The following is a 24761-nucleotide window of genomic DNA, read 5'->3' as shown; positions in this document are numbered from 1 at the left end:
GGGGAAGAATGATATTGGGAAAGAGCAGTCAGAACTACTAAAGAAGGATTTCAGTGAACTCTTTGAAACACTTTGAAGACTTAAAGTTCAATCGTTCATCAGTGGACCACTCCCAGCAAGGGGAACTAATATGTTTTTACGTTTGCTTGGGCTGAACACGTGGCTACAAAGAATCTGCAGTTTTAAAAGGAGTCAATTTCATTGACAACTTTAATCTTTTCTGGGGCCATAGACAACTGTTTAAACACCAAACTTCAAACTTTTCTATGCCTCATTGTTCATTCTTGAAGTAAGCCTGTGTCTGTTTGGTGATTAAAAAAAAATTGTTTTAGACTGCTGCTCGAGTTGAACACGCATCCGGAATGTGTGTGATACTAGTGACTTCTCCTAGACTCAGCCCTGTGATTTTATTTTGATTATATAATCATCAAGTGTTCAAGAATGGAAGCAGTTAAAGTGTGAGAGTATACATACAATATAGGTAAATAATTTTAATGCTATGGCTTTTGTGTATATATTTAAAGAGGTTTTAAAAACTATCGGTTAATCTATATCGGCCACTGTGGTCCGTCCTAGCTATTGGCATCGGCAAAATCCACTATCATTCGACCTCTATTATATAATATATATATATATATGAAGAGTTTGGTTCCAAAACACTAACGTTAGTTTCAAACTTTCACATAGCATCTTTAGGTTATAATAACATTAAAATTCAAATCCAGATTTTGATTTTCAAAGATTTATTCTAAATAAAAAAATTAAAAAATTCCCCCAAAATGCAATACATCCCTGATATATATATTTTTTTTTCAATGCAATAAATCCACTGAATCAATATGAAAGTTATTTTTCATATTGAAACTGTTGAAAATACACAACATAGTAAGTTAATCCACATATGACAGCCTCTGAATTTGGTCAATAGTCTACTAATCTTACATACAGGCACTGGACTAAAAAATACATTCATCAGTCATCCCTTCCCAAATTAATTCAACGGCTCATCTTGTTAATGCTATAAATTAATTACAACAATACAAGAAAATTTCATCATGAACAAGAGCATGAACAACAATATCACATTAGACCACAGAAATTTCAAAGTGACATTTCCCTTACATTCAACTTCCAAAAGTGCATTCATCTTTGCCATGTTAGCAGGATTTCGCGGAACTTTTTGTGGCTTAAAATGACGTGATATTTGTGGCATTTCTTATTGTTTTGCAGTGAAAATATACCACAGACAACATTCTTCTAACACTGTTATGACTTTTCTGACTTTGAGAACCACTGTAGGTCTCCAGACTAACATTTGAGGAAAACCAGCATCAGTGCCATTAAGTTCTACAAAAGGTGGCACCAGCACCTGACATTAAAGCACTCACCCTTATCACACATGTACATCTTGGAGATGTCTATTTGATGTTTGCATTTACATATGCAAGATATATTTTTAAGAGTGCTTGCTCATCTGCAATACGTCTCTAAGACGTTTCCTGTCAGATGTCAAATAGACATTTATTAGAACGCATGTAAAACTGGTTCTGAGACATTTATCAGAGTACACAGCAGATGTTTCCCAGATCTTTAGCAGACGTCTTACATGTCATAAAATTTACTTTTATTACTGTTATCCATCAGGGCTCCAAACAAAAAAATCGAGTAAGGAGCCATTGGCTCCTATAAGAAAAAAACTTAGGAACCAAATAATTTTTTTAGGTGCCACAGAATAAACGTGTTTTATTTATTTTATGATTATTATTATTTATTTATTTACATTTCAACATTTCAATCATACTGTCATGTGTTTATGTCACATCTTTTCTTGACTTTATCAGCATTTTAATCCATCTTGTAGATGACCTGGGAACTAAGGTTCACTTAAAGTGGGAACTAAATGTCTTTTCCAGCTTGAAATCTACAGTCACAAAGAATTGTTCATTACACAGAATCTGTACCAGTATCATGGAGCATAAGCATCACTTGGCCACTGAGTGTAGCTTGGGCTCCTCCTACATGAGACATTTCAGTAAGTTGTACTGTAGGATCTCTTATAAAATAGCCTACCTTTTGATGTTAATTCATGTTCATTATGTACTATATTAGTAAAGAGAAAGATTAATTGGGTTCACTTGGACTTGAACTGAGGCGCTAAAGCGACCGTTCCTGCCGCATTAAGGAGCGCCAAAACTGTATTGTTTTTGAATTTAGTTTATGAATTCAGAATAATTTTTAAAGCTGGTACTTTTTTATTAAAAAGTTACAAAGCACAGAGCTTTTTGCGATTACTGGACGGCAGTTGCACTTCAAATAATGAAGTTCATGCATTAAAAGAACACAGACCAAGATCTTGTTTAGAAGAAGCCATATATTAGTAATTATTATAAACGAGAATTGTTAACGATATTGCCAATATTCACACAGCTGACAGCTTTACCTGTTCTAGTTTGTTCAAGTTGTGTATTTTCTGCACTTTCCCTTCTTACGTCTCCGTCATTTCTCTCTCGCTGCACAGCGGAGCTGCGTTTAACAGACTGGGTGCGTCAGCACTGATGTGCGGCAGAGAGGAGGACTGTCTGAAACTCTCTTTTTCCACTAAAACTTTAATGCGCATCGTCTCAGTTTAATACGTGAACATAACAAAAGATTTGATCGCAAAACAATTAGGAAAAAAGGCATTACATTCAAATTTTTAAGTTATATCGTAAATATAGACCCAGATAGCAATAACACTTGGGCTGATTCTGGCTGAAATGCGTCTCTGTCGGTTCAGTCTCGGCATCGGTGAGAAGATAATGGGCCAGAGCCACGGCGAGTCTACAAAACACTTCTGGCTGACAGACGGCTTTTTCCCTATGGGCTGATCTCGGCTGAAAGCTGTTGTACACGCGGCAGGTCCACACTCGGTGTAGTTGTGTGTATTAACCTTCAGCCCGAGTTCGTTTTATCACAGACGGGGTGCTGCTAGAATGAAGCAAATCATCCGCCGGAGAAAACTTTTTTAGCGGTTAAATCCTTAGGAGCTTTCGGCGGGTAGTTGCCAGTGGCGACCTCAGCAAAAACGGCACTCGCAAATTAATATTTATGGTCACAAATGTGACTGTTTTAGTCGCAGTTTGGAGCCCTGTTCATAATGTCTAAATATAATTTAATGAATACAAAACTATATATATTAGGGAGTGGAAATGGCCTGTAAGTACATCTCTGCAGCCATCTAGTGGTAATTTAATATCTTTTTTTTATTTTTAAATAAGAGTTTGCTTTCCTACATAATTAAACTTTTAGCTTTATAAATGGGGGAAACGTATAAGGATGAACAAATATCATCAATCCTGGAGGGACTGATTAACAAAAACATAAATGGCATAAATCAAAACACTAACATGCTACACAATATCACGTCCATAATCTAATGCGATTCATCTAATAAACGCGATATTGCGTAGCTTGTCAGTGATCTACGGCTCTATGTATTAAAGGGTTACTCCACCACAAAATGAAAATTTTGTCATTAATCACTTACCCCCAAACAAAATCCAGAATTTTGGGATGGGATGAAGTATCTCTTTAAATGCTGCTCCATCTGAAAGCACGTGATGGCGATTTACCGGTACTATTAATCACAGAATCGCCTTTACTGACGAGATGCACATGGCAATCAAATGCGATTTACCGTTAATTTCTTAATATTATGCAGGTAATATTAATTCTGCTACAGTTACTACTGGCAGCTGACAAATAATTGTAATTAATTATCATTAATTGTAATTATTTATATACATTTACCTTTTGAGCTAATTTGCTACAATAAATGTATATGTATATATACATATAATATTTATAATCCTGGAATGCTGCGCTTTGCAAGGATATAAACTACAACTTGTGGTGAGACGCAGCAGCAGTCATCCAGAAGTGAGCAGAGAAAACGGTAACATGTACAAAATAAAGATAATTTTAGATGTATAATTACTATTTAAAGCATTGGGATCACTAGAAGAGGCCTTGATGAACTAATGAAAACCTCAAATTCGACCAAAACTGACATTTTTCCCTTTAGCTCAATATAAGGTGCATTCCAACTCATTTTGCCAGCACGGGTCTCACACACTTACACACACACACATATATATTAGGGGTTGCACGACTACTGATTTCTGCTAGTCGATTTCTTATTTAAAAAATACTTGAGTTACTCGACTACGCGTGGTTCATGCTACTGTAAATGAAAAGACATGAAATAGTTCTTATCAATAAATGCTTATTAATTCATAGCCTAATGCAACAATTACATATGTAAACTGTCAAAACTTTATAATTATGACATTATATATTTAAATGTTCATGTAACAGCCAGTATTTGTATCTGTATTTGTATCTGTAACAATCACAAAATTATTCGTATCTTCATTAGGATAGAACGTCATACAGTTACTTGATAAGACCGTTATGACTATTTTTTTTTTTTTCATAGTTATCACTGAACAAGTAAGCCTATGCCGTGTTAAACCAAAATAATTATTAATGTCTAAAAATATATTTATCATGCAAGCAGAGAGATGTCTTGACAAATGTTTAGAGATCATTTGAACACGACTGAATTAATTCAATGCACACATTTTCATTACGCAGAACTATATATATATATATATATATATATATATATATATATATATATATATATATATATATATATATATATATTAGTGCTGTCAATCGATTAAAAAAAATTAATTAATCAGACATTTTATTCTGAAATTAACTGCGAACATTAAACAAAAGTTTTTAAAAATATTTTTACATTGTATTCATCATGGAGAATTTAACATTCAATCTTCAAATTAATGTGGAAACAACAAAGAAAGCATATTTTTAAAATTTGTATAATGGCCTCTTTTTTATGACTGAAGGCCAGTATCACTCTGATGTCTCCGATGTATCAGATTTATAAAACCATGCGTACACCAGAACCTGCGCAAAAATCCCTTTATAAATTCCAGTCAGGGGAAGATTGTGCATACGTGCATCTCCACCACGTCTCCTCCCCGAAATCAATATCAAAACTGACCGCCACAAACAGATTTTCCAAAAGGCTTTGACTTCACTGAATAAACATGAGCACTGCATGTTTCAAAATCAAAAACCAGTTCGGGTGTTTTTATACCACTGTATTTCAGAAGGAAACCGACTGTATTTAGAAAATTTAAGATTTAATTTTCATTTCATCTTGCATGTAATGCTTGATAAGGCAGCGTTTGTGAACTCAGCATTGCTTCATAGCCTTTACTGGAGAAACCTATCTCTCCCACTCTAAAAGCGCCTCCTTTAGGCAGAAAATTAATTTGCATTTATATGTACTGTATATATGGGGGCGGGGGAGTGGCGCCACAAATAGAGTGTAAGGCTGTGGGAAACACTGAATCACCATATATGGAGCTTACAACGCCTAGTTTTACTATGCATAACCTCATCTGCATATAATTTCCATGCATATTCCCATCAACATGACAGCATATTTAACACCGTTAAAGGTACAATATATTAAGGAAACATGAGATACGGACTATAAATGCCATTTGCAGACCTGTCAACCTTGGAATTTTTTTTTTTTGAGTACCATCAACGTGGTGGGCAGGGGTGGGTGGAGTGGGGGTTAACAGTTTACTGTTTTTACTGTAACTGCTTATCATAACTGTTTAGTTGCTATTTAGTTTTTTTAATGCCATTTTAAAAAAAGGGGAAAAAAAAAAAAACTCCAGTACACTTTAATTAAAACTCCAGTACTCGTCTGTATAGGGCTGGGCGATATGAGTATTCTCCATAATCTCCATATTTTTTTTTTGGTTTTTTTGGTGTATGTTGTAGTTTTTATATCTGTGTTTTTGTATTTGGATTAAACAAATAAAATTAATATAAGCATGTAGGCATATATTATGTGCATAAAAGGGTTAAAATCACATTACATTGTAACATTTTAACATTGCAATCTAAAAACAAAAATAATCCTTTTAAAGCAGAAGTTAAAGTTAAGCCAGGCTCACACTACAGGATTTTTAGCCCGATTAAGCCCTGATTTCCTCCTCCCGAGAATCAGAGCAAACATCTTGTCAAGCACCTCGATCTGTCCCGATGTTCAGTGTGGATTATTTGGTAGTGTGAGGCATTCACCGATCGAATCTTGCAACTCCTGATTGGCTCGCACACAAATCGGGGCAGCCCCGATTATTATCAAACATGTTTGATATTTAGGATTTAAATCGGGATGATATGATTACGTCAGTACTTTAACAGTCAATGCGTAAAATCGCAAAACAGCTGATGTACGGCTTCGTTGGATAGTGGAGATAGAGGAAACGGTTTCTTGACATTTTGAAGAAACACGACTGTCTGTATAATGTGTCGAAAACGCATCACAACCGTAAGGAGAAAGAAGCACTGGAGTGAAATCGCCTCAATTTTGAATGCAGAAAGCTCATAGCACGCTAAAAAAAATAATAATCAATGATGATCTGCTGTGTGAGATCACGTTAGGCGCTCCCTCTGGCATGATAATCTTAATGATATCTTGCAGTGTGTGATGTGCCACGATGTTCAAATCTTGTAGTGTGTGCATGTTTAATATTTGAGGGAAGATAATCTGCAAAGATTCTCCTTATGTGTATGCTGCAACCAGATTTCAAAATCGGTTATGATTTTAAAACTCCTGTAGTTTGAGCTCAGCTTTACTAAAACTAAAAATGAAAATAATAAAAAGCACAGACTAATTGAGTAAAAAGGCTATTTTGATTACCCAATTATACTTTAGAGTTAGTGCTATCATACTCTGTCAGCCTCACACACAGCCTTTCTGTCAGAGCATCTGACGGGGCGAGCGCAAGCCGCTATGAACTGAAACTATAAACCATAGGCTATTCGGAGAGAAATTTGACTTTGAGGTCAAAATGCATACCTGCTACGCAAAATGCGTACAGGTTGGCAGGTCTGCATTTGTGCCATACACAGTTTTTACTGCTAAAAATCATCCAGTATACTTATGTTTTAGCATATATATATATATAAAAATAAAAATCCATAAAAACAAAAAATGTTTTGTTTAAAATAGTTCTCAGATAAATATTTTAAAATAGAGTTGGTCTCATTCTTTTCCACTGGCCAAATAGTATTTCAATTGTTTGAAATAATTCAAATCAAATTAAATTTACACAGTTTTGCTGATAAGTTGAACATCTTTTTTCTATTTTTAGCCTATATTTATTGCAGTGTAAATAGAAATGTCTGACTTGGCGCGTCTCTGACAAAGTAGCCTATTTTAACAAGATAGCTTTTTTTTTTGGATTTTGTTAGGTTTGTATATTTCAAATACAGTGGTATTTTTCATAATGTTGTGGAGATGCCTCCACACGGCATCAACACCTCCATGCAGCTGCGGTTGAACAGTAAGCTAAATCATTGGACCTATTCAAACCAGACAATAGACCATTTGTGGTATGTTTGAATACCGAATCCAGCGGTGTTTGCCAAAGTGTAGGTGTTCATTGTTGATTTTTGTTATCGATTAAATATTTTTGCATAGCATGAGATCTGCAGTTTAGTTTAAATATGAATTATTGTGCACCTATTGCACTCCTCACTGTCATTAAAACAGCATGCCACAGGAAGAGTGATCAAGCGCATTCAACTAAATGTCTAAATTCATAAAATTTTTGTTTAACTTCTGCATAATGACTATGTATTTTCAGTGCTTATCTCCATGAATGAATTTCACAGAAAAGGTTAGATTATTTTGTGCAAATAAAGAACTGTATTACTTCAGTCAATTATTAAAGTATTACAAAGGTTACATAGGCTGATTTATAAATTTTTAAGCATTTGAGATTTTAAGAATTAGTGTTTGGAATGTTTGGCTATTAGCTGAATAAATTAGCAAAGCAGTTAGACTGAATTTACACTTGTTTTAAATGCAGAGCTAGGCACGAGTTGCCACAGGTTGCACGCTTGCATCAACCTCGTCCTTATTGCCAGATGTGCTCGTGGACGCTAGCGGTGCGGAGCCGCGCGCAAGCATTACGAGACAGGCTGTGTGTGTGCGGTAAGTGTAAATGGCTCCTCCGTGAGACGCGGATGAGAGGAGCAAGTATGAGAAGCATTCAGAGACACAGGCTGTGTGTGCGGTCTTCTGAATTGGGAATAGCGAACTTGCATTATAAACTTCTTTCAAATCAGAATCTGTTGGGGAGATAAAATGTGCAAGATAACGTTCATGTACTAATAAAAACATCTAAGAATGTATCTTTCATTCTCCAGTACTGAAAGCAGAACCGATAAGGGAGCTATTGATATGTGTTGTGACGCAGCTCTTGCAAATTAACGTTACCTTTTTTGTTTGGTGTCTGTCATATCGAAGCCGAAGTAATCTTATATTACATAAGTTTTTCTTTAGTATTAATTTACCAACTATCGATCTGACCCTGTAGATGCCATAATCACACACAGTGTTGGGAAGTTACTTTCAAAAAGTAATTAATTACTATTACTAGTTACATCATCAATATTGTATTTAAATTACTTTCCTAATTACTCTGTCTGAAAAGTAACAGTTACTCAACAAGTAACTTAATTATTCAAATCGCTAATTAGGCTACATCTTAAAATCCCTATAAACCTTAATAGAAATTAAACTCTTTATTCTATCAATTTGAGTTAAACATATAATAGTTTAGCCTTTTAGCTTTAAAACAACTGTAATACTTAAACATTTTTTATAAAAAATGTATGGGAGAGCGGGGCACAAAGTAACAGTTTTTCACTTCCTCAGTTTGTGTACATCCACATGGGGTTCAGAATATAATTTTTTTATCCACAGTAATTTTACACTTGTCTAGTACAAATATGTTGCTTTGTTTCATAACTACAGTGTATACTTTTTTCTTTATTTAGCCTCAAAAAAATGGAAGTGAAATGTGACAACATGCCCCGTAGGTGGGGTACATTGTAACAGCTGAGGGGCACGTTGTAACATGACCATTTAACAGCTTAAAATGTTATCTGATCGAATGAAAAAAAATATACAAGACAAACTAATATATTTTGTTAATAAAATAAAATAAAGATTTTTTTTTTTTCAAACAAAATAATGGCGTTTTTTAAGAATTAAAAATAATCTGATTTTAGAGTTTGACAATGAACATTGCAACCAATGCTTGGGACGACCCACATAACAGGCAAAAATGCTTTACATGTCTTGAAATAATCATTTCTAAACATTAAACATTGACTGTCAGTCTTTATTCACCTGTTTCTCATTGTTTCTCATTAAAATTAATTAAAGTAGATAGTGTAAATTACATCGCTTAGGTCATAGAATAGCACATTGTAACGCAGTGTTACAACGTGCCCCAAATGCGCAAATGGGATTTAAAACTGGTGAGTGTCTTCTGTTAGTTATCAAAGCATTAAAAGACTGATAAATAACAGATTGGAGATTAAAATAATACCAGATTTGTCTCATTTTAAATGAATAATAAAAACTGAGATGAAATTTACTATGGTAAAATAAATGTTCAGATTTTTTAATTTTGGTGCACATTTTTTTCTAGATAATGTTAATATGGTAACTAATATATACTGTAAATTTTGTTATGCTAGTATGTGTGGAAATATTCAAACCACGTGTAATACAACTAACCCTGCGTTACTTTGTGCCCCGCACTCCCCTAACCTTTGGTTAACAAATAGATATACTCTGAATAACAACATATCTGAATAACAAAAAAGCTTAAGAAAAGTTAAACAATACATTTCAGTTTGGCAAGAAAAGCCCAACTAGTAAAATCCGTATAGGTTTATGTAAAAATAACACTTTAACTAATGTAGGTACGATTCAATTATATAAATGGCCATTTCATTCATAAGATCAACAGAATCATGTGTGATTTGTTATAAGGCAGCAGCACTGTACAACCGCGTCTGTCTCTGGCTCAGCCACAGTGAGAACGCAGATTTGAATTTAGCAGATGATGCTGTGCCGCACTGAACGATCTAATCACACCGGTGTGATTGCATCAAATATAAAAAAAATATTATTCGGCTATTTTTGTCTTTTGGAAGCTGCATTTAAAATCCACTTGGCTCAGAAAATCACTTTGAATGGACATGACACCTCTGAAGTTAGTGATCATGTCAGTTCATTTCTATATAACGTTAGCTATAATTTATTTGCTGTTTGAATAACCCTGGAAAGGAAACGTTATAGAGCCTAATTATAAATTTCTAATGTTTTATTAAATCGTAATCACGTTCAATACAAATTCAGTCCCATTGAACATATTTTATTAGACATGACACCCATGTTTGGCTGTTGACTAAAGAGACGGTTTTATGATGTTTAATACATTTGGCTGGTTTTAGTCTTACCCTGGAATTGGTTCACCTTCCGCCTATGACCTCGCTTTAGTTTCATACTGATTACATAATCAGATAATATTCATTTTTGATTTGAATTTGTTAAAAAGTAGAAACAGGCTTTCTATAGACATATTTATCATGTCTCTGTGTCAAATTTCGCTTAGTTTGTGACATGTAGAAAGTTGCTCACGGAGACCTAGACGGCAAAAAGTGCACTTTTTTTATTTATTTTTTATTTTGCAAAAAAGTAAGTCCTTTTTAGTTTTGAACGATTTTAGTCTTATCTGTATCTAAGTATTTAAGGTTTCTCTGTGAATCAGAAAAAACTGAAAGTGAACGCGCTGGGGTGCAGAGGGTTAAAGACGCTGCATTAAATTATCTTTAGACAGTACATTTAGACTTCAAATTCAATATTGATTTTAGAACTGTTGAAATTATTTACTGTATGTAACGCAAGTACTTTATACAAACCCGATTCCAAAAAAGTTGGGACACTGTACAAATTGTGAATAAAAACAGAATACAATGATGTGGAAGTTTCAAATTTCAATATCTTATTCAGAATACAACATAGATGACATATCAATTGTTTAAACTGAGAAAATGTATAATTTTAAGGGGAAATAAAGTTGATTTTAAATTTCATGGCATCAACACATCTCAAAAAAGTTGGGACAAGGCCATGTTTACCACTGTGTGGCATCCCCTCTTCTTTTTATAACAGTCTGCAAACGTCTGGGGACTGAGGAGACAAGTTGTTCAAGTTTAGGAATAGGAATGTTGTCCCATTCTTGTCTGATACAGGCTTCTAGTTGCTCAACTGTCTTAGGTCTTCTTTGTCGCATCTTCCTCTTTATGATGCGCCAAATGTTTTCTATGGGTGAAAGATCTGGACTGCAGGCTGGCCATTTCAGCACCCGGATCCTTCTTCTACGCAGCCATGATGTTGTAATTGATGCAGTATGTGATTTGGCATTGTCATGTTGGAAAATGCAAGGTCTTCCCTGAAAGAGACAACGTCTGGATGGGAGCATATGTTGTTCTAGAACTTGGATTTACCTCTCAGCATTGATGGTGCCTTTCCAGATGTGTAAGCTGCCCATGCCACACGCACTCATGCAACCCCATACCATCAGAGATGCAGGCTTCTGAACTGAGCGCTGATAACAACTTGGGTTGTCCTTGTCCTCTTTACTCCGGATGACATGGTGTCCCAGTTTTCCAAAAAGAACTTCAAATTTTGATTTGTCTGACCACAGAGCAGTTTTCCACTTTGCCACAGTCCATTTTAAATGAGCTTTGGCCCAGAGAAAACGCCTGCGTTTCTGGATCATGTTTAGATATGGCTTCTTTTTTGACCTATAGAGTTTTAGCCTGCAACGGCGAATGGCATGGTGGATTGTGTTCACCGACAATGTTTTCTGGAAGTATTCCTGAGCCCATGTTGTGATTTCCATTACAGTAGCATTCCTGTATGTGATGCAGTGCCGTCTAAGGGCCCTGAAGATCATGGGCATCCAGTATGGTTTTCCGGCCTTGACCCTTACGCACAGAGATTGTTCCAGATTCTCTGAACCTTTGGATGATATTATTCACTGTAGATGATGATAACTTCAAACTCTTTGCAATTTTTCTCTGAGAAACTCCTTTCTGATATTGCTCCACTATTTTTCCCCACAGCATTGGGGGAATTGGTGATCCTCTGCCCATCTTGACTTCTGAGAGACACTGCCATTCTGAGAGGATCTTTTTATACCCAATCATGTTGCCAATTGACCTAATAATTTGCAAATTGGTCCTCCAGCTGTTCCTTATGTACATTTAACTTTTCCAGCCTCTTTTTGCTACCTGTCCCAACTTTTTTGGAATGTGTAGCTCTCGTGAAATCCAAAATGAGCCAATATTTGGAACATTTCAAAATGTCTCACTTTCAACATTTGATATGTTATCTATATTCTATTGTGAATAAAATATAAGTTTATGAGATTTGTAAATTCCTCCATTCCTTTTTTACTCACAATTTTTATAGTGTCCCAACTTTTTTGGAATCGGGTTTGTATGTCTGTACTTACATCTTAAAAACAGGGGTGTGAATCTTCACTCGTTTCACAATTCAATTTAATTATCATTATCAACTCAATATCACGATGCGTCACATTCTCAGTTTTCAATATTACTGCACATGGCTACATTTTCATATAAATTTTTTATGAAATTTATTTTGTGCTTTTTTTTTATTATATAAGCACAGCAGGCTATTTTTTAAAACAATTACTTATTTTAAATAAGTGTTCTTTAAGTGTCCGTTTGATCATTACTTATGAGATCAAAGACGGTGACAGCTTTAATAGGCTGCATTCACACTAATGCACAGATCTATTTCAATATCAGATGTTTTATCCCTGCTCTGAAAACATAACTGACTGTGTGTACATCAATTTCGTATAAAAGTATTTCGAAAATGCAAGTGCATTTAACTGCAGCCACAACTGAGCTTCAGGCAGAGGTGGAAAGAGTACGAAAATATTCTACTCAAGTAAAAGTACCATTACATTAATGAAATTTTACTTAAGTACAAGTAAAAGTACCAGTCTAAAAATCCACTCAAGTAAAAGTAAAAAGTAGCTTGTTTTTGTTTAAAATTTACTCAGAGTAAAAATTACTTAGTTACATTTTAACAGTGGGAGGGAGGCAAAAATGGGACCAAGAGTGTCAAACTCAGTTCCTGGAGGGCCACAGCCCTGCACAGTTTAGATATAAGCCTAATTAAACATATCTGATCCAGCTAATCTAATCATTTAGGCTTATTTGAAAACTACATGGTAGGTGTGTTGGAGCAGGAACTAAACTCTGCAGGGCTATGGCCCTCCAGGAACTGTCTGACACCCCCGGAATAGGCCTTTAAATCTCAAACCAGTTGAAGGAATCATTTATTTATAATAATAAGGCATTTGGGCTGTTACCAGGCAAATTAAATCAGTATCAACAAAATTCATCTTTTCAATGCAGAGAAGCTTCCTCTGAAGTGGCATTTAGATGTATTTACACACTGCTTAATGCAGGACATGAATGCACTTAACCTGCAGTTACAAATGTTTTGATATATAAGACATAAAATGTTGAGTACTCATTTGAAATTATAAAAAATAATAAAATAATACATTAAATGTGAAATTAAAATGGCCAGTATGTGTCAGCAATTCACTGTTAATAAGTGAGCCAATGCGATTGAACCGAATCATTTAAACGGTTGATTCATTCAGGAACGAAACACCATCATTCCTCAGAGATGCAAACCTGTGCTATGGTGGCTGAGTTTGGAATTATATTTGTTGTCAAAAAACAGGCAATATGGTGTCTAAACTGCAAGTCTCTAAATTAACTTCTTGTTTACTGAACTGTTGTTTAAAAAAAAAAAAAAAAAAAAAAAAAAAAAAAAAAAATTATATATATATATATATATATATATATAATAAAAAAGATTTTTGGAAGAAAAAAACCACTCTTCGTGTGATATTGATTTACTATATGAAATTATATAAATATATACCTTTTCTGCCCCTATATCATTAATTTTGTGATCGTTTTAAATGCATTTTAACAGACTGAATCAGGCAGTGAAAGAACGTGCACTAAATGCGCGTGCACTAGTCTAATCTACTAGACTTCACGGCACTCTGTAGGAGTGTTTTGTTTGGTGTTTGGCAAAATACTAATAAAGTCAAATCACACATCGTTAAAACAACAATTACGATATTATCGCAGATCGCACACCCGGCACCACTGTCTTTTTGGCTAATTTGTGCAAAACCTTTTGCTAAACTGTCAAAGCTTCATTTTAACCACCAATGCAACAATGCAAGTATTAACCTTACCTCTACATGCTTGCAAAGGGTTGATGTCGACATTTTATAAACTGCTAGCTTGGTCTCCCTAGGCAAACACAGCTTAGGCTACACCGCATAATAGAGCATAAATATGGCCAGGGGTTCACTTAATTTCCTTCGAGTTTAACTTCAGCAGAATACTACGGGGTTTTGTTTTCAGCGGTGTCTGCACCACTAACGCCTGTTTTATCCGTCTGCATCTTTCTTGTGATTTTAGCGCCAGTTTGCTCTCCGGCCCATTATTTACTGTAGTAGTTTCCAGGGAGCGATTTTTTTTTTTTTTTTACTCAGTAATTAATGCGTTTTAAAATGTAGCGAAGTACAATACTTCAAACAAAATATACACAAGTAAAAGTAAAATTACAATTTTTTTAAATTACTTGAAAAAGTAGAAGTACACAAAAAAGCTACTCAATTACAGTAACGAGAGTAAATGTAATTCGTTACTTTCCACCTCTGGCTTCAGGACAACAAACACAAAGCGCACGTGAAAGTCTGTCAGTGCGCGAGCTTCGTGCATCTAATAGTACTGTATTCCAAACGGCAAAAATTAAAGCATATCTAAAGTAAAACACGGCGAGTGGAAGCACAGACTGTCAAGCAATGTGCATGTGTCTCACAGTGCAAATTCTGTGCAGTGAAGCCCGCCGCGTCTCTAGCACGCACACGTGCCATATGCGGGAAAAATAAACAAGATCGGAATCTGTTTTTATATGTTGATAGCGTTGCATATGAGGGAAGAATTTTTTTGTTCGTTCTCTAGATTAAAGAGTTCCAAAACACTATTTATTGTCTGAATTTTGTGATAAAATTAACAGAATACGAATGCTGAAAATTGCTGTTTCTTATAAGAAGTAACAAAGCTTAATGTGATTACTGGAAGGGAATATGTCTGTGTTCTTTCTTTGGAGCTGCACCCTGTGTTCAGTGGCCTATTTTTCTTAGCCCACTACAGACATTTCCATAAGCGAGATTCACAAATTCACAAATCCCTCAAGCAGCCACAGCTATTTTAGACAGCAGTCATGTGTGCATGAGCAGAAAACACACAGCTGCATTTGGGTGTCATCTCAAGGTCTTCAGAATAAAGTTGTGAAATAAACCCTTTTTTTTTTGGGAGGCTTATGTGTCAGTGCAAACCAGGGCTGAAATGATGTCAATATCAATACCGGTATCAGGACCTAGTAGCAATACTGTTATTAAAACCAGTACTGTTTTTATCCATACTTTCTAGTATTGAAGAAAATAAAAGTATTTAAAATAAACATGTTACATTTTTATTATATATTAAATTAATCTACTGTATTCTAGGGGTGGGGAGGGGAATCAATACAGCATAGTATCGCGATATTTTCCGCAGCGATACTGTATCGATACAAGGACGCCAAGTATCGATCTTTTATTATACTATATACTTTTATTAAACAATTTCTTTCCAGTCCATTAGATGGTGGTGTTGATTTTTCATTTAAAGCGCGGCAAGCCGTTGATTATCCTGCTTAAGGCCAAAGTATCCTTCAGTCGTCCGCTCAATTACGTCATTATCGTCATCAGGAGGGCTCGTTGACAGCCGCGTACCCCGTCTGCGTGCAGCCAATTTTTTAGACTACGCGGACGGTGCACGTACAACAGTGCATGCACGAGGTGAATGTTGAGACAGAGCGCAAGTCAAGTGGGTGGTACTGCGCATGTGTCGAGCTCATCCGTCCGCACTCATCCACAGTTGAGTATACTTTAAAAGCTGTGCGGACGCGGCTGTGCGCGAGACGGAACGGTACGCGGAAAGTGAAGTATACAGGGGCCTTTATTCCAAGGTCATTTGCCAAGTTAAACTCATACTAAAAAGTATTGCTCTTTGCAGCACAATATTTGACCGAATGGGTAAAAATTATGGTTATTTTTGTCAGTTATGTAATTATAGAATTACAGAATTATAACATTTATTTTAATTATCGATCGTTTGTTCGAGAGAGAGAAAAATTACAGTTGTGTGTGTGTGAATAACCTGCGTCTGTGCATCTCTCTTAGGGCTGGGCGATATATCGCATGCGATTGTCACACGCATTTTGTCAGTAAAGCCGGTTCCCTGATTAGCGCTAAATCTCCATCACCTGCTTTCAAATGGAGCGGCATTTAATAGACAGAGCCGTAGATCACTTACACATGCACATGAATCGCCTTCGATAATGAACGCGATATTGCATAGCTTGTCAGTGATCTACGGCTCTGTCTATTAAATGCCGCTCCATTTGAAAGCAGGTGATGGAGATTTAGCGTTAATCAGGAAACCGGCTTTACTGACGAAATGCGCGTGACAATCGCATGCGATATATCGCCCAGCCCTGATCTCTCTCTACAAAAAATTAAGCTGTGAGTTTAGCTGTAAGTTTTACTAAAACAGATTTTACCTCCTCATTGCTGAGGAATATAATGCAGTGATCCAGTATCTAAGCCATTTTATTAATAAAAGTAGCGGGGCAGCATTGACAAGTTTATGTTGGCCTTCTCCTGAACGTTTATGTGTTCTGGGCAGCGGGATCTCTCTCTCTCCCTCTCTCTGTGCGAGTGTTTGTGTGTGTCAATTAAAGCAGCAGTGCATTAATATAGAACAGTAATTAAATTGACTTGGAACTACCCAAGCATTAAACGGTTTTAATGCATACCTGCCAGCCAATCAGAATCAAGAATTCCAACAGACTATGGAATAAATGAAAGTTAAATATTCTAAGAGCACAGCAATGCATAGTATACCTGTTGTAGCACATTGTTTACTTTAAGAGTATGTTGTGTTTAATTTAAATATAACATTTTTATTTTAAATGTAAGACTATGTTTATTTATTTAAAATTTAACAGTAATTTACTTTCAAATGCCCCAATTTCTGAAGGGTTCAAGTTCAAGTTGCATTGTTCAAAATACCTGTAATTAGCACAGCAGTGCATACCTGTATACATTTAATTAAGGTGTACTAGACTAGACTGTAATACAAATAGTTGAGTATGCCAGGTGCATACAACATTTATGGCAGGTTTTCATGAAAGCGTTGGTCAGTTTGTCTGCTTGACAATCCCATTTTGCACTGCAACAATAAAATTGGAGATATACAAACTGAGAAATGTTTCTTTTTAGTTAAAACAGATGTTGCCAAAGTTTTCGTTTGGGGACATAATTTGAAGTTGGAAAAGGGTAATAAATTACAATATATCACTGTATCGCAATATATTTAAAATCGCAATAATATTGTATCGTGACACAAGTATTGTGATAATATCGTATTGTGGGGCCTCTGGTGATTCCCACCCCTAGTGTATTCTGAGATTGCCTTCTCTGAGGAAACATGCAATGCAGCCTTTAAAATCTGGTTAAAATTAAGCAGCCTAGAAGGCAACATAATTTAATTACCTACATTTACACACTGAAAGCAATATGAATAAGCTATAGGAAATGCAAATTCACGTCTGTACAATAGAGAGCTGCCATTCTGGATAAAAGAAGAACAGGATACAGGAGAAACAAGGGCAACATTAATTTCAGTAATAAACTTTTTAAAAAAACTAAATACTGATGTCACCAAATCAGCAGCATAGATGGATATGCAAGGCTCAAATTTTATTTGCTGGTAAAAAAATTCAACATTCATTGCAGAAAAAATAATAATAAAAATCGGCGAGTAAATGTTCTTATTTGATGTGTGTAACTCCATAAGAATCCATTGTTTCGATTCAAAAACTTCAAAGGGATACTCTACCCCAAAATTTAAATTTTGTCATTTTGGGCTAGGGGTACATGTTGTTCCAAACCCGTAAAAGCTTTGTTCATCTTCGAGACACAATTTAAGATATTTTGGATGGAAACCGGGAGGCCTGTGACTGTTCCATAGACTGCCAAGTTAATAACACTGTCAAGTCCAGAAACGTATGAAAGACATAGTCAGAATAGTCCATCTGCCATCAGTGGTTCAACCTCCCGGTTTTCATCCAAAATATCTTAAAATGTGTTCCGAAGACGAACAAAACTTTTACAGGTTTGGAACAACATGGGGGTAAGTGATAAATGACAAAATTTTCATTTTGGGGTGGAGTATCCTTTTAAGCTAAATATTTGCATTTGGTGAGAAAGGACCTTTGCTGCATCCATACTTTTTGGAACATAGCAACAGCCTAATTGAAAACTGTATTACATTTAAATTATTGCAGATTAATTTATTCAACTTTTGATGAGAATTGCCTAATAAAGCTAAAAAATAAACTTAGCTCTCTGCTCTTTCTGTTTTTCAGACAACAAATTATTACAAACAAGCTCACTGCTGCCATCAGAACAGTTAAGCAGGCAAAGATACGCTCCACTATGCTGCTCTAAAACATTTTGCTACTAACCTAAAGATAACAATGCTGGAAACTAGTTACTAAAAGTGGAAAACTATTAAAGTGTGGTATTAACCAACAGCATGAAAGGCTATTATTTCAGAGTGTAATGGAAGCTGGCTCATGAAGCCCTGCTGTTGCATACTGCAAATGAGAACTACCCACGGGTCTCAATGTGCCTACAGGGTGACAAACTGTACTGTATATTACATTTATATACACGGAAAAGTACAATGTATTATTATTGTGTGGCCACAATAATAAAATGCTATTGAGTGTTAAGTCTGTGGTTCACACTTACTGCCATGACCAGTTCAAAAGGATGTTTGTACACCCTCACTGGGGACTGATACTTCTGCACCATGGTGGAGCCTACAATGGTGCTGACAACCTAAAAAAAAATAAGCCAGGAAAGCAATCAAACATTCCATCTTATGTAATAAACCCAGCAGATTTGGCCTGATTTCTCAGAATTAGTAATATTACATAACATACATAAACAAGCACAGTATGTGGAAACACATCAATTTCTATAAGCAAATACCTACATTTGAGCAAAGAATGCAAGAATCTTTAATATGTAATGAAGAAATTGTCTAGTGGCATTCTGGAAGGAAAGGGATTTCAGAAATGTCCACTTCACGCATTTTTATGTTGATTTTGTTGCCTGATAATACAAACAGATGTCAGAATAAGAAGATACGTTTAAAAAATCTTTAGGGAGGTTTGTTTCCCTATGTACAATCAGATTTATGTTGTAGACAGAGCTATGTGAACTATTCTCTAACTTGCAAATGAAAGCTTTTAAATTTTGACAACTTTTTTTATGTCTGTCCTAGTAACAAAACAAGTTAATTGTTATAACCGCAAACCTACCTGCCCAATGCCAACACAAACAGACTTGTGATTTGTTATTTCTATGGCATGTACTATGTGGACATCTTATTGGGCATTTAGGAAATACTTCCCTTAATCAAGGTACATCGTGTTTTACAGATAACAAGGGAAGCGTACAACTGGTAATTCATGAAAAAAAAATGAAAAAAAAACACTACCCAATGATGAAGTAAAACAGCGATATTACTGTCAATAATATCATATACCATACAAACACAGTGATCTAGTACAAAAAGTACTGCTATCACTAAGAAATATAACCCATTAGTGTGTTACACTGACGTTAAACTGGATGAAACTGCATATACTAGCATGTTTTGGGTGTGATCTTTGTAAACAAAATGACAGCGACATAAAATAATCATAACTCAACCTGCGTTGTCTAAGTTGATAAACATTTTTTCATTATACCATGCCAGCCATAAAACTGTCTCTCAAAATAACTGTAATGTCTTCTTGTTTCTCCGCATTTAAAACTTTTATATTATGAACGTCTCAGCTCTGTAGCTAATGCAATTAGCCGGTTAGCACGCCCAATACCATCTCTTAACGTCCCTCACTTTAAACTCAAACACAAAACTCATTTTATTTATTCCTTAAAAATCTGTTATTTAATACCTCTATAATTTGATATATCGTTATTAAAACAAGGCACATACATTCATTAACGATTATTATGGGAGACGGCTAACGTGCTAACTGTTTAGCAAGCAGAATTAGCGAGTTTAGCGGTGATCTGCTGGTTGAAAATAATATAACGTTATTCAATTTCTACATTGTTTAAACAATATCTAATTTCAGACACATTTTGTAGCAGTGATTTAAGCTTTGTTTTTACTTACTGAAACAAATATAAGGAACTGAAAACAGATAATTCGTAGCAGAAGTTAAAGCAGTCCTTATGAATGTGAAAGATGTTCTGTAGGTTCTAGATGTTAGGATTTGTGGGTTCTGAAATATCCATGACTTAAGTGATCTCTCTGAATCAAAACCGAGCAGTGATTAGACCAAGTCCAGACTCACGGATCCACTGCTGCTGAATCTGCCCCATCATAGACTGACTGGCCGCAGTGAAGAGAAAAACAATGCTCCGCCTCCTTGTCTCAGTATTTTTCCGAACAGTCTGGTTTTCTGTAGTTATCATCGCCACCACGCGGCTGACCGATAAACAAAAACCACAAGAAAATTCACCTCCGCAAACCTAGAACACATTCGTGCATAGGGGCTTTCGAACCGGAGGAACCTTTCATAGTTCTTTGAACTATTGATAACTTTCAGTCACGTGACTGGCTCTAAGCCCTAGAGAGCAAAACATCCACAGAACTGCAGCACAAGCCTATCAATTTTTCCATCTGTTTCACAGAGGCAAATATTTAGATCACCTCTCAAAAAAAACAACAACAAAGGTATGTGGCCAAAATGCAAGTTTTAGCCATTTGCAATCCATATTAACCACCCGCGCAATATTTCAATCATTAAACAGTGAGACAAACGTTGTAAAAAAACACTTAAGTGCCTTAATATATTTAAACCAGTAATATTAAAAGATGAAATTCAGCAATCACTATATTAATGATGCATAGTTTACATAGGCAAGCAGATGAGGTCGGAATATGAACGCAATCCGCTTAATAGTTCAGTGTTTTCCTTATAATGGTTTTCTTTTGGAAACAATTTAACGTGAAACTTTGCACATTGCGTTTATATTCTAGCTTCATCTGCTTGACTGTACAAAATATACATCATCAATAAGGTGTTTGCTGAATTTCATCTTTTAATATCTGCGTTTTACTACATTACTACTTAATGCAAACTGCGTAAAAATAACTGGCAGTCAGTGCAGCAAAGCTTCGTTTTGCCCTCCAGGTGGGCGTTCCTATGAGTGTGTGACGTCACGTGAAAACTAGGCGGAAGTACCCGCTTTTTGGCGTGTTCGCATCATAGACAGTAAAAGAAATGGACACAGCGACCCCATTGGAACTCAATTGAGACAAGTGAAGCCCATTTTTAGCGATTTTTAGCACTTCCGTTTCTGACGCGCAGACTCAAACTAAGCTTGATGACGTCAGCAACCTGTCTGACAGATGTAAATCTTCTAGTAGCTGTGCGTGCAAACTGCCATCGTTAATCTTGCAGAGACGGCGAGCTTGAGCGGGGAGTTCTTTGGTGTGAGTGAGCAGGAGTAAGAATTCTGATTAATTATTTTGTATAGTATTTTAAAATGTAACACCAGTACGCCATATCTATTGACGTCTCCCCGATTGCCTGCGAGCTTCTCCTCCTGTCTGTACGGTAATTTCTCTAATGTGCGACAGAGAGTCGAGTGGTTATGACGCAATCGTTAGCCTATTTTTACAAAAAACTGTTTCTACGGGGCCATAATGTAACATAGAAGGTAATGGAGCCCTTTATACATTGTCGTGTATCTTTAGAAATAAATAATGGACAAATGGAGTCTTTAAACGCCTCAGATGTAAAGTTATTCTCTGTCAAAGTGACGCAAAAATGAATGGGAGTCAATGGGATGCTAACGCAAGTGAAGTTCTGCTACAAGATGGCGGCACGCGGCCGACTTCAACTTCCGGTCGACTTCCTTGCCCCCTGGTTCGCATCGCAGGAATTATGAACGGTTTTAGCTCTAGGAACTCTGTTTGGGGGAACAAAGGGTGCGTCTCAATCCGCTCCCTAGCTCCCGAGCTCGTTAACCAGTAGATCTTGTACACGAATTCGGTCACTGGTAAGTAGGGTTAACACCTTTAGCGAGGCAAAATAAGGGACACCCACTCATATCTCTCAAATAATCAGTGAGGAATTCATAGCTCAACAGTTAACCATGAGAAAACATGCTCAAGTAGGCTATGTAAAATTTGCAACAGAACACCTTAATATTGTTATTTTACATTTTATTATTAATTATTATTAATTATTATTAATCTTTTTTGATAGTTCTGCAGCTGTTACCAGGATGGGATGAATTTTTATCTTTTTTTATTATTAATCTGCTTAAATTAGGACTACATTATTATGTAATTATTTGTCTCATTTTTGTCTAAATATTTCAGCTCTTTTTTTTTTTTTAACAGACAAACCAAATTTTAATAAAACAATAGGCCTATACCTTTAGAAGCATGGATGTGGCTGTCACTGTATCTTCACTTGACAGATCCATTGATAACTTTCCCATTCATCCCTACATCTGGAGAGCCTTGTGTTCAAAGGGCAGACTTGATCTCTAGATGTTTTAAAATCTCTCAGGTTTACCGCATGCTGCAGTCGCGTGAAAGGGCTTTAACGGCACGCATTTTGGAGACTCCATCAACAAACAAACAAGCAAAGACTCCAAAATGCAATCACGTGAAAATGAACTTCTCTAATACGTCTTATAAAATTGATTTCATTATAATTGTGATTAGTATTATAAACAGTGCACAATACCTATTTATTGATTCAACTATGTGTTCAATATAGTAAAAATAAAATCAATATGCTCCCATATTGATTTTATACAGGACATATCATTTTACATTTACATTTACATTTAGTCATTTAGCAGACGCTTTTCTCCAAAGCGACTTACAAATGAGGACAATGGAAGCAATCAAAAACAACAAAAGAGCAATGATATATAAGTGCTATAACAAGTCTCAGTTAGCCTAAATGCAGTATACGTAGCAAGGGCTTTTAAATAATATAATAAAAAGAAAACAGATAGAATAGAAAAAGAATAGAGCAAGCTAGTCTTAGAGGTCTTTTTTATAATTGTATAATAAAAAAAGAAAATAGATAGAATACAAAAAGATTAGAATGGTATATATTTTTTTTTAAATAGAATTAGAATAGTGAGTGCAAAAGTTAGAGGGTCAAATAAAGATGGAAGATATCCAGATGGATATCTGATATCAAGATGGATATCCATTGAAGTGTACTTCACTGACAATAATCACTTATTTGGAACACCCTGGAACGTCATCAAAGAAAGGCAATGACGGGGCACGCAGATTATTATATAAAATATTGTAATTTATTTTATTTCCAATTTAAACACATATAAAATACATTTACAATTATGTATCTAATAAATATAGTCAATTTATTTTCCTCATGCAGCCTCAAAGTTAGCTCTCCTGAGGTAAATATGATAAAATAAAAAATTACAGAGCCTCAGCTGTTTCTCGTCAGTTTTACTTAGTTTCACATATTCATACAATACAATATGCAAATATAACATTCATCACCATAAACATTCATAAATACTCTAATTTGTATAATAACAAAATGTATTGCAACCCCTCCATTGCAGAGCCTAATGGCTCTGCTCCATCATTAATTCTGACTGGTGACGCAATGACATTTTTAGGGATGGGCGATACCTCTTACTTTATTTTTGATCCAATACTAATATTTATATTTATGATATGGATACCGATACCTCTAAACTAAACTAAACTGATCTTTTCAATTATTAAAAGAATATAATCAGTAATTATACTCACTTAATAATAGATTTTAAAGTCATGTTTTATTAACATTTCACATTTCACTTTTTTGTTTACACTGTCAGAAATAAAATATACTATACCCCTAAAGGGAGCATATTAGTACCATACAAGTATGCATGCTTTTAGGGTAGATAAGTTACAAAGGTGAAACTTTGAGGGTACCTCATGAAAAATAAACATGGTGTTACATAAGTACTAAAATGTATTATTATTACCATGGTAAATTTGTGATTTCTGCAGTTTTACTACAAATACTGTGGTAAACTGTGGTTACTGTAATAAAACCATGGTTAATTTTTGTAAAAGGCTGCCAGGCTGTTGTACCTGGTGAAACTTTAGCATATTTTTTTCTGACAGATTTATTAACAGCAATTACAGAATATAACACAATCCATTTGAACTTTTAACAACCAGTTTAAAAAAAATTACTTGCACAAACTAGCCAATTTAAAATAAATATTACATGTACACAAACGTTTGGGGCCAGTAAGATTGTGTAATATTATTTTTAAGTCTCATTCTCGCCGAAGCTGCACTTATTTGAAAATGTATTTAAAAAATAAAAATAAAAAATAACAGTAAAAGCAGCAATATTGTGAAATATAATTATAAAAATAACTATTTTCTTTTTTATATATATATTTAAAATGTAAATTAAAATGCATCTGTGACCAAAGCTGAATTTTCAGAATCATTACTCCAGTCTT

At 35.2% G+C, this 24761-nt stretch overlaps 1 protein-coding gene across 4 annotated transcripts in view; it reads right to left on the bottom strand.

Annotated features, from left to right (window-relative positions):
• Positions 1-20714, bottom strand: part of si:dkey-237i9.1 (SEC14-like protein 1) — a 131144-nt gene extending 110430 nt beyond the window's left edge. The window contains exons 1-2 of one of the 4 annotated variants that reach the window (XM_042758106.1): positions 20579-20714; positions 18960-19049 (exon numbers count right to left, since the gene is read on the bottom strand). In XM_042758106.1, coding sequence (XP_042614040.1) covers positions 18960-19022 — 63 coding nt within the window. In that variant the 5' untranslated portion in view covers positions 19023-19049; positions 20579-20714. Of the gene's footprint in view, positions 1-18959; positions 19050-19206; positions 19641-20397 lie in introns of those variants that run through there. The other 3 variants (XM_042758104.1, XM_042758107.1, XM_042758105.1) reach the window with 3 other exon arrangements.
• Between the last annotated feature and the right edge of the window lie 4047 nt (positions 20715-24761).

Source organism: Cyprinus carpio, chromosome A6, assembly GCF_018340385.1.
Source record: "Cyprinus carpio isolate SPL01 chromosome A6, ASM1834038v1, whole genome shotgun sequence".
NCBI lineage: Eukaryota > Metazoa > Chordata > Actinopteri > Cypriniformes > Cyprinidae > Cyprinus > Cyprinus carpio.
This window is presented reverse-complemented; position numbering and strand designations above follow the sequence as displayed.